A 16,221-nucleotide genomic window follows, 5' to 3' on the forward strand; every position below is an offset into this window, starting at 1 on the left:
AGACGATGCAGGTTATAATGGCAGAAGCATGTGGACTTAACTGGTGTGTCAAGGAAGTTGAGTAAACAAAGTGTGGCACAGAGAGATGAATAACTCTTGGAGCATTGCCACTGTGTGATTCTTTGTCTCTCCTTCCTCTTCAAATACTGGCAGCTGGATTGAGTAAATGTTTATAAAAATGGTGGTTGGTCACCTATTGATATCTGATAACTAAAATTTGCAGTGATGCCCATTTCTAAAGATGACCTACATGTAGCGGCATGCTGTCTCCTCAACTCTTCTTCCTTGCCCCATTACTCATGCTATCTCATTGTTTCGATCCCCTGTCCACTCATTTAATTTCAAAGCAAAGAGCATGCAACAGAGCAGCTACACACCTCTGAACGCCGAGGGCATTGAAACAATTGCAATTTCTCATTTCAGTTCTAAATAACCGATCCTACCATGTTATTATGTAACAGTATGAAATGAAGGGAATTCACTATTTGCGAAAATTCTTTGGCATGATTCAACAACCTTGTAATGGTATAACTCTGTTAAGCTCTGAGTTCATTACATTGGCTAGCTTTAATCGATATGAAGCCAAGTGAACATTGCAATCTTGTTTGAAATATGGAATGGAATTGTGGGACTGAATAGCCTTTCCTTGATTCCTTGAGGCCTTTATGATTATCCTGCAGCCCAATGTATTTTTATTCCATGCTGATTCCATGTTTAAATCCAAATTTGGTTATCATCTTAATACCTAGTTTCTTCAGTTGTGGAACTCGGTGGTGTCCCTGGTGTATCTTATTTAATTGAGCCAATAGGATTTATTGTAATTTGTGTATTTTTCACCTCATTGATTTGATTATGCAGATGGGTAATTTACAGAATTACCTTCCACAGGCAACATCAACTTAAGATGTATGGAATTATTTGTGTCAATTTTGTACTAATTAAAAGTAAATTTCTAATCTTAGTGACAATATTGTTGACATTAACCGTAATAGTTTTAACTGTAAATGTTAATTTGTTAATTAACTGTCTTTTTTTCATACTATTTTTTTCCCATTCACCCCCCACCCCCCAACCAGACATAATCATCTCTGAGAATGGTGAGGCTGTGGGCAATAAGGACATAAAGTGCTGCATCAAACAGATTCAGGAGTTGATTATTTCTCAGTTAAATCAGGCAGTTGCCAATAAACTAATCAGCTCCGTTGACTACCTTCGAGAAAGTTTTGTTGGGACTCTTGAACGCTGTTTGAAGAGCCTGGAGAAATCCAGCCAGGATGCTGCAGTGAACAGTGTTGCCAGCAATCACCTGAAGCAGGTGTGTCAAAAGTGGGTAAAGTATCAGGTGCTGATGGCCAAGCATGTGTTTTCGGCACTGCTCAAAAATGTTTGTGAAACTTAGTAGTTGCTGCTTGTTTTGGTGTGATTTTTTTTTTGTTGGGGGGGATCAGATAATTGCGATGTTTAGTCGAATGTGCTAAATGTGTGTGCACAGTCGCTGAAAGGGGATAAAATATGGTGAAGACACAAATAATGCAGAAAACGCATATTCATCAGTAAATACTTGAAGCTTCTATATAGAAAAATATAGATGAGTTGTTTGGATGGATATATACAAGAATAGGGTTAAGATTATGACTTGACGTGCCATTCTATTTTATTTTGCGTATCATTCCAGTTGTATTTACCTCCTTTTGTAAATGGCAGTGAGGACTTTTGTATTAAATGGATTTGGCTAAGTTAATACGTTAGCAATCAACTGATGTGCTCTGACTACTTTCAAAAAATATTTTGAGCGTGGGCCGTTAATGGAATCATCTTGACAGTGTTGCTTCTGTGGTATGTTTTGCTCCTTGAGTTACATATTGAAATTGGATTATTTTGTCCTCTATCTTCATAGTTGAACTGCTTCACCTGAGGGTGGCACTTAATTTTTCCAACCCTCTTTTTTTCGGATGGTTCATTTTTGTGATTGGGGATTAGCTGCCAGTGAAGTAGTGATACTAAGTTGAATGGTTTCCAAACAGCCGGCTCCACAAATGTCAACGTGGAATTTGCAAAACCTAACGGTGATTACAAGAATTTGATTTGAATGTGGGGTTGGCGGGGGTGTAGTGGGTGGAGCATCAAAGATGGCATCTCACGATGCTTGTACTGCACAGAAATCATTGAACTGTAATAGTGAAGTGGTTAAATCTGTAGGAAACTTCCCCACCATTTTTTTGTAAACCTCCTCTTGTAATGGGAACACAGTTGGCCCAATAGGAAGTTTAATGAAGGGGGAAATCATCTCCCCTATTGTCAACAGTAGACTTGATTACTGTTTAGGAGGACATACAGGTAATAGAGTTTGCACTTGGAAATGACCAAGACTTGGAGCTGAAAGTGGTACTATTTTAAGTAAAACTTCTACATGTAATGGGAAGTGACCGTATTGTTGGTATATATCAAATAGTACTGAAGCAAAACTCTGGTCACGATCTTCAAAATAAAGTGCGTGGAAGCCATTGAGATTGATGAACAAGTATTCATTTAACATGATGTTTGGATATTTTCCCTGATATTCCATTAATGGAATTATGACTTGAGGGTCGCCATCAGTTGAATCGTCATTGAAGATCTGAGGGAAATGAACGTTGAGATGGAGGTTAATTCTTTGTTTGGCAGTGTACACTGGAAACATTCTGTATTGGTGTACTTTCTAACCCATCTTGAGGGTTGAAGATTGGCATTTTAACTATTCAACCTAGTGATTAAATAATGGTGTCTTTTTATAGATTTTAAATGCTGCTTATCACGTGGAGGTGACCTTTCACTCTGGATCAACAGTTTCCCGGTTGCTTTGGGAGCAGATCAAGCAGGTAAACGTGCTTTACTGAGTACTATAAAGAACATGGGAAGTTTGAATATACTCAGTCACCCCTTTTCTGCATAATATTTGAATTATTGCATGCCTAGCTTTGGTTTCAATCTGTTCCATTTTAAAATTTGTCCAAAATGTATAAAGCTTTTACGTTAGAAACCTCAATCTCCAAATTCTGCTGGGTGGCCATCTTCTTTGATTGTGTGCAGTTTAATTTCTTGTAACTACTTGTCAAGCAAGCCATACTCTGGGTGCTTTTAATTGCTTCCATGTATTAGCTGATGCAATTCGATATATTACAAATCCAACCGGAGCTGCTGCAGGATTTCCATTGGAGTAATTACATGTGCACTGCAGTCAATACGTGTGGCCATGAAACTATTGGATTATGATTGAAAACTTGTGTTTTGTCTTCAGGGAAGGGAATCTGACTGTACCAGACACTCAACAATGTGCTAAACTTTCAATGACTCAATTCAGATTGGACAATACTGCTGGCTTTATCAGCAAGTTTAACATTGTGTTGATCAATAACAATTAGTCAAATTTTGTGCAAGGAGCGCATCATCTTTCGCTGAAAGATAAGGATGTATATTGGATGTGAGTCTCAGTTTTTGATGACTTTGGGTTGTAGTTCCAATGTGTATTGGCAAGATCATTAAATTATTAGCATTAGTTTATAAGGTTATAGTCAGGATCAAGACTTATACACCCCATTTGTTGGGTACTCATTGTGTTGGAAGTTGGAGTAGATCAACTTGTGATGGTAACAAATGGAATGAGGAAAATAAAAGAAATAACTTAAAAGTTTGTGTAAAATCATGCTCCAAGATTAATTTTGCTCGGATTGTCAGTGGTACATAATAGTTTTCAATTTAGTACATTTTCACTTGTTGTCTTCTTGTGCTTAATAAGAGATGTGGAGTTTTCAAGCTCATAGATGGTAAGAGTTTTATGTGTTGGAGTTTAGTTGTTTGATCTCTGGGAGTTATTGGAGATGTTTACAAAGTTAGGCAGGATATTATTTCTGCATTCCTACATTTTATTTAACATACGTTAAAGTGAGAGATACTTCCATCAAGTAACCTGCCATTATGTTCTGTGCACATGGACAGATCCATGAAGCCACGTAATTTTGCAACTTGAAAAGGCTGGGGTTGTTAGAATCATTAACTGTCCAACAAACATTTCATCCTATGAGAAGAAAATTTAAGGAAACTAAATGAAAGTCTTAACGTCAATTGTAGCTGCCAAGTTGCTCTGAAAGGTCCCCAAACTTTTCACCTTTTCTCTCTTTTTCCACTTTCAGATTATTCATAGGATGCCTTGGGTACATCCTCCAGCTGTAACCATCGAGTGGAAAAGGAAAATTGCCCAGGATGCGATTGAGAGCCTTTGTGCATCAAAACTTGCTAAAAGCATTTGTAGTCAATTCCGTACCCGTCTCAATAGCTCACATGAGGCATTTGCTGCTTCTTTGCGACAGGTTTGTTCACCTGAATGTTTGTTTTGTGGTCCTGTGCAATACTTCTATCAGGCCTGCTTTAGGAGAATGGTCAAGTTACTGTACTGAACCAATATGCAGAGGTCTGGACTACTCATGCATTTGCATTTTAATAGCACCATGTTAGCTGTACTTAATTGAAATTTGGAATAAATAGTCACCATGGAACTAATTGTTATAAAAACAGTGTGGTTCAGTTGTATCCTTTAGTGAAGACGATCTTCAATCCTCTTCTGGTCTGACTGAAGTTCCACTAATGTGGTGGAGTATAACTGTCTATTGAAATGGCCAAGGTAAAGACAGTACCAATCATGGATGGAAAATAAATAATAGCATTGCCAATGTCACATGCATGTGATGTTAGCAATGCAATGCTGAGCAAATTTTAAAAAAACCTTTGAACCATAAACATGCTTCTATCATATTGTAGGTTCCTTGACTTTAGCTATCTTTTATTTTCAGTCAATGTCATATGCTGTTTGAGCTTGTGTATGCACATGGCTAGAGTTGAGTGAGGAGGTTGAGGTTTTGGTCCCATTCCAGAAGATTGGCTTGTCATCCCGTCTGGCACTCAATTGAAGAACTTGATGGTTCATGTGTCCAATGTTTTTAATAAGGCATACCTATTCTTCCAGGTTCTATAGAGAATTGGTAAAATCTTCCTCAGTCACCTTGCATGCTTTGTGCATTACATTCACTGTTGTCAGTTTCCCATGACCCTGACCTTCTCCCTGGTTTTGATTTCTCCAGTGAGCCCTCGTGTGGATCAGACATATTCTGAGCTAATGACTGAATTATTACGGGCCCAGAGGACCCCAAAACCCAGCAGCAATAGAATTTTTTTTGGAAAATTTTATTTATTAGTATCTTCATACATTTCAAATTAACTTGCTATAAATTACAGAATAGCTCACATGAAGCATTTTGTGGTCTATTCTGTAAATTACAGAATAGATACTAAATTTTGCCCTACCTCCCACCATCCCTAACCCCCGCAGCAATAGAAATTCACCAAGACAAATGGTTATTTAAACAAAGGTTGCTTTTAATTTTCTTTAAACATGAAAACAGGATCAAACTTTAACTTATTACTAATAACAACCCCCTTCTAATTCTAAGCACACGTGTCTGTAATGTGTATATGTTCAGGAAATTTATTTCATTCACAGTTCAATCTCAGGTAAGATTCTGTCAAGTCACTGTGGACATGAAGTCTCTCTTTCAGCAAAGCTCTTGCATTTTAAATGAGATCTCTTATGTGAAGTGTTACTGTTGGTTTGTGGTGACCTACACACTAAATCCCTTTCAATCTATCTCTTTTAAAAACATATGAATATATAATATAAAATATAATATACCTTGTCACAGGATAAACTTTGCATCCAATCCTTAAATCTTGTGGCACTGATAATTAGCATGTGTCGTGTAAATATTTAATTGAAAACAAACTTTTTTTGGGATAATAAGGCCTGGCTGCATGCAGATTCTCGTGCTGCATTAATATTTTGTAAGGGGATACCTGAGGAACTAAAGCCACCATCTGCATTTGATTCATGCTTCCACGTTAGAATACCATCTAAAAGTTAGGTGCTGAAATTCTGTGAAAACAAGCACCTGGAAATATTCAACATGCAACATTCATGCACAATAAAAAGTTTGCATTTTTGTGGACCCTGATGAACTCTTATTGGCCTAGAACATCAACTTTCCCCTTTGATTACTGCCTGACTGAAACATTTATTGCTTTGGGATTACAGCTATGTATTTTACTCATATATTAATAAACGTTTCCTTGTTTAAACTCGTTCCAAGCAGCATGGCTAGCTTGGCAGTTAGCGCAACGCTATTACATTGCTAGCAATTCTGGCTCTTTTCTTAAGGAGTTTGTATGTTCTCCCTGGGTCTATGTGGATTTCCTCTGAGTGCTCCCTTTCCTTCTATCTTTCAAAGATGTACAGTGTTGGGTTAATTGATCACATGGGAGTAATTGGGCTTTGTGTCCTCATGGGCTGGAAGGGTCTGATACTGCGTTGTATCTCTAAATATATTATAGAGGTGATTGAAACAAAAGTTTGTAAAAGTACAAACGAACTTTGGTAATCAGGACTGCACCTGTCTTAATTCTCTGCCCAACAACCTATATTGTTGATATAAGACCTCCTGGATCTTCCAGCAAAGCCTATCTCAATCTTGCACACGTATTCATTGAGCTTGCCTTGAAATGAATTGTCTTCTGAAAATTTTTTCAATAGTTTGCCTTGTCTGCTGTTGCACTGTAGCTTGAAACAGGACTTTCAGGAAAACTTGAAAGAACAGAAGATCTCTGGCTGAAGGTGCGGAAAGACCATGCTCCACGACTAGCTCGCCTTTCATTGGAAAGCCGTTCTCTGCGAGACCTGCTGTTGCATGGTAAGCTAGTTATTTCAATCCTAACCTTGTGTTTTGACTTTAGAATTCTACTGTGAGAAGTCATGCCATTCAAGCTAAGCAATGAAAATATTTTGAAAAAACACACAAATGCTGGAGAAACTCAGCAGGTCAAACAGTGTCTTTATGTAGCAAAAGTGAAGATACATCACTGACGTTTTGGGCTTGAGCCCTTCTCCAGCATTTGTGTTTTTTTTCCACTTAACCAGAATCTTGTGTTTTACCAATGAAAATATTTTGTTCTCCTGAGAGTGTCTGGAGAATTGCATGAATTTGCTCAATAACATAATTTGGTTAAAAATATCTGATGGCAGAAATATGAGAAGGAAATATGTACTTGCTGCCACCGTCAGCAAAGAGGTCAAGGTGCCACAAAAGTCTCACCACCAGGTTCAGGAACAGCTGCTACCCCTCCACCATCTGACTCTTCAAAAATAAATTCAACCAGGGTCTCAGTTAAGGACTCTTACTTTTGCACTTTATTGATTTTTTTCCCCCTCTTTTTTTTTGTTTACATTTGTAAGTTGAGTCAGCTTTTTTGCACTGCCATTAAGTGGTAATTCTGCCTCACCTGCAGGATAAAGAATCTCAAGGATGTATGTGATGTCATGTATGTATTCTGACAATAAATCTGAATCTGAAATTGAGCCTATTCAAGCATTTAGTTTGGTTGTGGCATAACTCTATTTGGCTCAATGATCCTAACAAAAATCCATCAGCTTGAGTTCTGAATTTTCAATTCACTTCTGACCTCACACATTTGAGGGTTGGGTTTGGCCAATGTTCCATATTTCTACCCCCTTTTTAGAAAGAAGGGTCCCATACATTGCTTATGAATAACCCACCTCTTTTGAAGATTATTCTGTGAAATATTTACATTGATCAAGTTGATAGTACAAAAATGTCAGTAGACAATAGGAGCTGGAGTAGGCCCTTCGGCCCATCGAGCCAGCACCGCCATTTTACAGATCATGGCTGATCACTACTATCAGTACCCCTTTCCAGCCTTATCCCCATAACCCTTAACTCCTTTGTCCACTAGAGTCTTATCTAACTCTCTTTTGAACATAATCAGTGAATCTGCCTCTACCACCCTCTGTGGCAGAGCATTCCACAGATTCACACTTCTCTGGGTAAAAAAATGTTTTCTCATCTCCGTCCTAAAGGGCCTACCCTGTATTCTTAAACTATGCCCTCTAATCCTTGTCTCCCCCATCACTGGGAACAAGTAATCCGACTTCACCCTGTCTATCCCCCTGATGATTTTGTATACCTCAATCATGTCCCCCCTCATCTTTCTAAACTCCATCGGATACAAGTCCAGTTTTTCTAGCCTTTCAGCATACGTCAACCCCGCCATCCCTGGAACTAACCTTGTAAATCTGCGCTGCACACCCTCTATAGCTAGTATGTCCTTCCTCAAAATTGGAGACCAGAACTGGACGCAATACTCCAGGTGGGGTCTCACCAGGGCCCTGTACAACTGCAGAATGGCGTCTCTGTTCCTATACTCCAATCCCCTCTTTATGAAAGCCAACATGCCATTTGCCTTTTTCACAGCTTTCTGAACCTGCATGTTAGCTTTCAGTGACCGGTGAACAAGTACACCCAGATCCATTTGTACCTCCTATTGTCTTATTGACATTTTTGTACTATCAACTTGATCAATGTAAATATTTCACAGAATAATCTAGGACAGTAGATCTCAACCTTTTTTTCCACTCACACCACCTTAAGTAATCCTTTACTAACCACAGAGCACTTCTGGCATAGGATGCTATGGGCGCTCTGTGGCTAATAAGGGGTTGCTTGAGGTGGTATGTGAGTAGAACAAAAAGATTGAGAACCACTGATCTAAGATAATCTATTCATCCTTCACTCTCTTATTCAATAACTTCTAATTTAATAATTGGGTTCCTTCTTTGGGGTAAACTTGTTGATTTATCCTTTTTGAAGTTTAAAAAAAAAAATATTTGTGTCCATCACATAGGTAAACCTAAACTTGGGCGTGAGCTGGGTCGTGGCCAGTATGGAGTCGTGTATCTCTGTGATAGTTGGGCTGGTCATTCTCCCTGTGCGCTGAAGTCTGTTGTTCCTCCAGATGACAAGCATTGGAATGATCTTGCACTGGAATTTCACTACACAAGGTATGTGCTGTGTTGGGGTTGATATCAGTTCACCAGGGCACTGTAATTACCCAGAGCCTTAATTTAGAGAGTGTAAAGTTTCTTGCTCCTCCAAATGAAAGGTGTCTTTTGGTTCCATGTCCAGTTTGGTAGCAGTTCTGCCAAGCTTTGTCATTGGGAAAGAGATGTTCAGCATCGACATTCCAATTGGATACTTCATGAGCTGTTATTTTAAAGGAAGCTGGTGGGGGAGGTGTTCTCATGAAGGTTCTTCATTTTGGAGGAGCTAACATTTGTTTACAGCAGAATTGGGATGCTTCATGCTGACTAAAAGAGAGGCTTTTGTTTCTAACTGATTTTTTTTTTCTTGCCTAATTTCTGATAGGTGTTGAACTTTCAAAATAAAGGCAATTTGAGTTGATACCTGTCTCTAATCTTGACAGCTATAAGGCTGTAATATTCCTCTTGCTGGGGAGGTTCTCTATCCAGGCCACTGCATTTCCAGCCTCCATACCTGTGTTTAGCAGCACAGAATTTGGAAGTATGCCGTCATCTGACCACCCACTCCAACACTGAACTTTCAACTATCTCAGTAGTGCTGAGCTGAGAGGACAGAAACCATTTGTATTTGGCCTTTCAGCTTTGGTTGGGCTCACCTGGCATGGGCCAATTGGGGTAGCCAATCTCAGTTGTTCAGATTAATAGTTGACTCTTTAATATCATTGCTAATTTTGTCACAATTGTATTTTAACACCATGTATTACTGTTTTTCATTACTTGGAATTTTGTAATGCCTCAGATCATGTATATTTAAAAACCTTTTTGATAACCTGAGACTTATTGAGACTATGGATATGGCTTGTAGCATAACCTTGAGGTACAGGCAAATAGAAAAAGATATGGATAATTGAGAATGGCACAAAGATTGTGTGGTATGAGTGTACACATTTTAGATGAGACAGTGTCTTCAGGTTGTTGATGACAAAAGGTTGGGAAGCCATGTGGGGTGGTTAACTTTTTCACCCAGTGTTTGGCAAACCAGTGGAAAATAGTTAAAGCCAAAATTGTTAAAACTGTTAAAGGAGATAGTTTTGGGGTTAAAGGTATCAAGGGTTTGGGGAACAAGCAGGAATTGGATCCTGAATTTGCACAATAAAATGGTTAACTTGTAACTTTGTATGTTACAGAGGGTATGAAGATGGTTTGGAATGGAATCCCCATTTGAGATTTTAAATCAATTAAAATAGGGCAAAATAACATTAAGGTCGGAAATAATCATCATTTGTAATTTGCAGTTGAATAGAATGTGTACGCTTGTTTGCAAATCAAAGTGGGTATTGATCATGGAATTTTCAATTTCTTTTCTTTATATTTAATTATTGAAAACAGCTCATCCCTGTTGTCCCTATTTTTCTTTTTCAATTTTAGAAATTATTTTCTTTCCTCTAATAGATCTTTACCTAGACACGAGCGGCTGGTTGATCTTCATGGGTCAGTTATAGACTACAGTTATGGAGGTGGCTCCAGCATTGCTGTCCTCTTAATCATGGAGAGATTGCACAGGGATCTTTATGCTGGGTTGAAGGTAAACTCGAGATCTGACTCTTAATCTATTTAAAGGCATTGGCAGTCTCATTCGGTTTTTTTTTTTAGCCCCTTGAGGCCACTCTGCCATTTGGTGATATTGTGACAGATTTACTTCAGATAAATATTTTGCCTTCTATTTTTGTTCAACAACTATCAGTCTATTCCAGTACTTCCATTTCACCATGTGGGTTGTGATATTCTTCAATCCCGATTGAGTAAAATGTTTTTTGATTTAGTCGTCAATGGAATTTTAAGATTGTTTTCGATGCCCCTTCTTTCCACTCCCTCAAGCTCATTAAAAAAAAAATTCCCCCGAGGATATAGTTGCTCTCCTCTGTGTTTAATTTTTTAAACATGAGTGAGCAACCAGCTAAAAGTTAGACTAGTCTCCAGGAAGTACTAAGACTTTTTTTTGACATGGTCTTGGGGAAAATTCATCTGTTGACTCTTTCCATTACTCCAGGGAGGTGAACTTGTAATCTGGAGGAGGAGGAGGACTCGTTCCAGGAGCCCAGTGATTGAGATTTCCTGCATGGTGTTTTGAATGTACATTATAAAGAATATATTGCAAGGCTTGCATAGAGTTATGCTCTTAGAATTTATAATTTGCTTAATCTTACTGAAAGAAATGGATCTTTTGGTTTGGTCAATTTTAAAATTATGTTCAATTTGAAGCCATGATATAATTGCTAAACTCTTGAGCTGCCAAAAAATCCAGGAAATAATTTTCTGGTTTCTAGGTAGGTCTCAAGCTTGAAGTGCGTTTGCAGATTGCCCTTGATGTAGTGGAAGGTATCCGGTTTCTCCACCGACAAGGACTTGTGCATCGAGATATCAAATTAAAAAATGTCTTGGTAAGTCGACAGGTTGTCATGACTTTGTTATCTTTTGTGTAATGAGTCTTTCTGCTGGGCACTTTGCAATCAAAAATTAATCTGCTTTGCCTTCCTGAAGAGTAACGTCCCTTGCAATTAAACCCCTAAGAACATTGTACCCTATTGTACTGAATGAGATGGTGTTGCATTATTATGAAATGTATCTTGATCAAGAAGAAATTTTCTTAAATAGCATGGGTTTCCTGCTTCAATTGAGTTGATGAGCTTGGAGTGTGACTTTTGCCACCTTGTTATTGAATTTTAAGCTTTCTCTATGCTTTTTAAGCAATGAGATCATGTATTCAATTTTGATGTCCTGGTTTTCAATATCTTTGGAATACTACGTAGATTTAAATTGAGACTTACAGCAATCCGTGTCACCCAATTTAGACCCAATTAACCTACATCCCTGGTGCGTTTTTGAACAGTGGGAGGAAATCTGAGCCCCCAGGGGAAATTCACGCAGACAAGGGAGAACATACAAGCTCCTTGCAGCGTGGGATTTGAACCCCAGTCCCAATCACTGGCACTGTAAAGCTGTTGTACTAACCACTATACCAACCATGCCGCCCAAATAGTTCTGTTATTCCAAGAATAGAATATAAAATGATTTTTGGGTCATTTTAATCTGCACATTAGTTCAAGTGGATGTTAGTATGAAAATTGAGATTGTTTCTGTGAAATCAGAAGGAACTTTATCCTGTACTCCTACATTCTAAAATTGTTTCTTGAAGCGGACATTGGGTTCAGTACCCAAGTTTTTTCAGGGAAAAAAAATGGTTGTTGATTTCAATTATTTTGTTCCGAATGAAAGTTGAAATGTTAGCTTGTTTTTCCTCATAGCTTGGAATGGGAAGGAAATTAATAAATCTGTCAATTGAATTGCCATTTGTCCTCTTCGATGGAGACTGGTTTTCAATTTAATTTTTAAAATTGCTTCTAAATTACAACAAAATGAAATTAAGCAGTAAAATTCAAGTAAATTCACCTGATAGATGCATGCATTTGTACTTGGTTGTCAAAAGTGTTTCTTTAAACTTTTAACCTTTTGACAAAGTTTTTTCACTTGATGCCTATGCAATTGTCTTAATTTAAAAAAAAAACACCACCTGGGCCTTGACAATTGATTTGCAATGACCAAGCAGACTAAGAGCCTGTGTTGAGGTGGCTCATTTGGCGTAGAGGTTAGTGTAACGCCTTCACAGCACTAGCAATCGGGACTTGGGTTCGAATCCTGCGCTGTCTTTAAGGAGTTTGTACACTCTCCCTGTGTCTGCGTGGGTTTTCCCCTGTGGCTCTGATTTCATTCCACCATTTGAAACCTACTGGGGATGTAGGTTAATTGAATGTAAATTTGGCGACATGGACTCGTGGGCCGAAATGCCCTTTTATCGTGATGTATGTCTAAAATTTAAGAAGCATCTCGGCTCTCTTCAGACTTTGTATAAAATTCTCAGCAAGTCAGGAAATGTGTGTAGAAAACAACCAATGTTTTAGTTGCATGTTTAAATATGTGGATTCTTCCATTTCACCATTAACTTTCTGAAGTTAAGATATTGAAAAGATAATGTAGAAATAACCTTGTTCGTTGTTATTGGGATATTTCGATTGAAATCATAAACAATGAATTACTTTGGAAACTTTTTAAACAGCCCTTTATTTTTGTTGACTTCAGAGAATGACAGGACAGTTGCCTTTAATCAGGTCAGTGTGAAGTGTGGCTATAAGCACCACATTTTGTCCTGAAACAGGAAGATCAAATGATTCAGTGGTCAGATTTTTTTTGGTAAAGGAAACTTGAAGGAAAAGTACTCGTCAGGACATTGAGTAAATTCCTAACCATTTTGAAAAACCTTTGCTGAGCTATTTTCAAGCTGTACAAGAAACGCTGAATTGTTTGTTTGAGATTTTTAGATTTTTGAATCGGCGGAAATTACAAGTCTGCCATCAGATATTGTTCATGCCACCTGTCAAGTCTACAAGATTATAAGATATATAGATTGGGTGGTCAGCTCGCACTATTTTTCCCAGGGGGTGACTAACAAATGCCATTTGAACAAGGTGAGGGGAGGAAAGTTTAGGGGAGACATTGTGGATTTTTTGAGTTCTTTTTAGAGATTGGTGAGTGCCTAGAATGCATTGCCATGGGTGATGGTGGAAGCTAGTACAATAGGGACATTTAAAAGACTTTTGGACCGGCACATAGAACAAGCAAAATATAAGGTAATGGGTGCAAGATTGGGAAAGTTTAGTTTGAGCAGGTTTCTAGCAGTCGGCACAACAACATGGACCAAAGTTCTCTGTTCTTTTAGCACACTAATGAAAACTGCAATGAATACTGGGGGCAAACACCCAGCCCTGTTTTACCCTGTGCCTGCAGTGAAGCCAGCAATGATTCATGGCTTCTGGATCCTGGGTCTATATGTGGTCAAAGAAGACTCATTTGAAATAGTTTAAGTTGTCAAGCCCACCAACATCTATTCTGCAGTACTTACAACTTTACTGGACAAAATAAAGAAAACAAAGGCCTGTATAAACAAACTCGGCAGAAACTCATCAACCTCAGATATGAAGTTCTGAATCAAGTTTTAAATTGGCAATGACACTTAGTTTGACAAACTCTCAACCAACTCACACACACACACACCTGAGCCATCACATTCTCTCCCCTACCTCTTCCCATTTGACTACCATTCCTCCCTGACCTTCACCCATCTTCTTCCTTCAGCAGTTGTCTCCTCTGCACCGTTCCACCCCCACCCCTCCTGACTCCATCTGCCTTTTACTTCTCCCTCCCCATTTCTCTGCTTCGACCAATGCCATCTCCCCTTTTGGCACTCAAGTCAAGTCCAGAAGAGCAAGTGGTCTACATCTCTTGCTTTGATACTTGTGAATGTATAAATATCAATCCTTGGTGAGTGAGCTCCTAACATCATACCAAACTTAAATCTTCCCACCACACTTGACAGGAGGGAATCTCGTAATCAACTTGAGACAAACTGACCCTCACAATACACATTAGTCTTGCTGAAGGCTTCTGTCCTGAAACAGTGATGGTTCTTTTCTCCCACTCATCATGCTTGACTTCAAATTGTTGCTCTCCAGTTCAACTTGCCATGTTAAATTTTCATTACCTGTTACCTATTTCTAATTTCCTGCATCTGATTTCAATTTCAATTTCAATGTTCAATTTCCTGAACATCATTCACTAGTTTTCATACCAAGCAATGTGGCAACTTTACAGCATGGGCTATTACAATATTTTAGTCCTGGGCTGTGTAAGATCCTTTTATTGTCTTTTGTTTCTGTTCTGCAACCTAAAAGTTGGATAAGCACAATCGAGCCAAAATCACAGACCTGGGATTTTGCAAGCCTGAGGCAATGATGTCTGGGAGCATTGTGGGAACCCCGATACATATGGCACCCGAGCTTTTTTCAGGTATGTTGCTTCAGTTGTCTTTTCCATGTGTTGAATTAAAATAACTTTGAAGACTTTTGAGGGTTGTTATCACTTAATACTAACTACTAGTAAGCTACATTGAAAGGATTTTTCAAATCCTGATTTTTGTTCACTTCAGCATTTCCCTTCTTCCTCCACCACAGATTGAGATATTCAGGGTTTCTACTTTTGTTACTGAGTGTACATTAAATGTCCAGAACTATCAGACATTGGATGCGCATGGTTTTGCATCTTCATACCACATGCTGTTTAGGTAAGAGATAGCTTAAGAAACATGTAGTGAACGGCCATTGTTCCTTGTGAGGCTGGCTGGGGTCTGTTGCAAGGTTAATGAGCATCGTCACTGATAATTGCCCACAAAGATTCTGGTGCTCGCCTCTTCTTTCCCTGGCATCTGTGAATGCAGTTTCACAATCCTACTTCAAAATCAACTGGGTGGTGCATAGTGTTCTTTTCATTGTTGAGGGTAGATCTGACACCATGGCTGTCTGCCCAATTACTTGGCCATTTTTGGCCACTGACTGGTTAAAATAACAGATCCAGGCCATTTGGTCCTCAATACAAATTAAAATTGGAGTTGTGGAGAGAGAGAGCACAGAACTAGGCTGTTTGGCTCAGAGTCCACACTTACCATCGACTACCCATTTACACTATCCCTTTTATTTTAAATTCTCTGCTTTCCATCTACTCCCTGCAGATACAATGACTCCCTTACACAATTTACATTAAACAATTAACCTACCAGCCCATTTTTGTGATGCAGGGAGGAAGTCAGAGCACTAGCAGTCACAGGGAGAGCATATGGACTCCACACAGACAACACACAATCAGTTTGAACCCATGTCTATATCTTTCTCAGTAGCAGTTCTGTTAACCATGACTGCATGCTGTAATATATCTCCATGACTTAAGACTGATTTTTTTTTTCACCCCTTCAGGAAAGTATGATAATTCAGTAGATGTGTATGCCTTTGGAATTCTTTTCTGGTATCTCTGCACGGGGACAATTAAACTCCCAGAAGCATTTGAAAAATGCTCAAGCAAGGATCAGCTGTGGACCAATGTAAAGAGAGGTAACTGTTAAACTACTCTAATTTTGTACATTGCAGACAAATTATTTGGAGCTTCCCTCAATGACCACTTGAAGGTTGAAGGAGGATTATAAAGCACATCTTAAAGGGATTGGGGAAGAGTTGAGAAGGGTTGGACAAGAAACTCCAGAGCTTTAGTTGCTACAAAAAGTTGGTGAATGAATAGGAGACCCGGATGCTTGATCCAGCTGCCGGTAGAATGGATTCAGATTTAAAATATTAGAAGTAATAAGATCGCCTCTCCATTGGTGAAACAAAACACAGATTGGATGAACACTTTGCACCATGAAT

General features: G+C 38.7%; 1 protein-coding gene across 2 annotated transcripts in view; it reads left to right on the forward strand.

Annotated features, from left to right (window-relative positions):
- The window catches only part of dstyk (dual serine/threonine and tyrosine protein kinase), a 72,576-nt gene that overhangs the window by 48,512 nt on the left and 7,843 nt on the right, over nucleotides 1-16,221 (forward strand). The window contains exons 4-13 of one of the 2 annotated variants that reach the window (XR_011358505.1): nucleotides 1,077-1,315; nucleotides 2,775-2,858; nucleotides 4,170-4,346; nucleotides 6,644-6,773; nucleotides 8,782-8,938; nucleotides 10,370-10,502; nucleotides 11,245-11,358; nucleotides 14,704-14,818; nucleotides 14,983-15,092; nucleotides 15,778-15,852. Coding sequence is in view for 1 of the 2 variants with exons in the window: in XM_069941998.1 (XP_069798099.1) it covers nucleotides 1,077-1,315; nucleotides 2,775-2,858; nucleotides 4,170-4,346; nucleotides 6,644-6,773; nucleotides 8,782-8,938; nucleotides 10,370-10,502; nucleotides 11,245-11,358; nucleotides 14,704-14,818; nucleotides 15,778-15,912 (1,284 nt within the window). In the remaining variant the exon portion in view is untranslated. Of the gene's footprint in view, nucleotides 1-1,076; nucleotides 1,316-2,774; nucleotides 2,859-4,169; nucleotides 4,347-6,643; nucleotides 6,774-8,781; nucleotides 8,939-10,369; nucleotides 10,503-11,244; nucleotides 11,359-14,703; nucleotides 14,819-14,982; nucleotides 15,093-15,777; nucleotides 15,913-16,221 lie in introns of those variants that run through there. The other variant, XM_069941998.1, reaches the window with a different exon arrangement.

This window comes from Narcine bancroftii, chromosome 5 (assembly GCF_036971445.1).
Source record: "Narcine bancroftii isolate sNarBan1 chromosome 5, sNarBan1.hap1, whole genome shotgun sequence".
NCBI lineage: Eukaryota > Metazoa > Chordata > Chondrichthyes > Torpediniformes > Narcinidae > Narcine > Narcine bancroftii.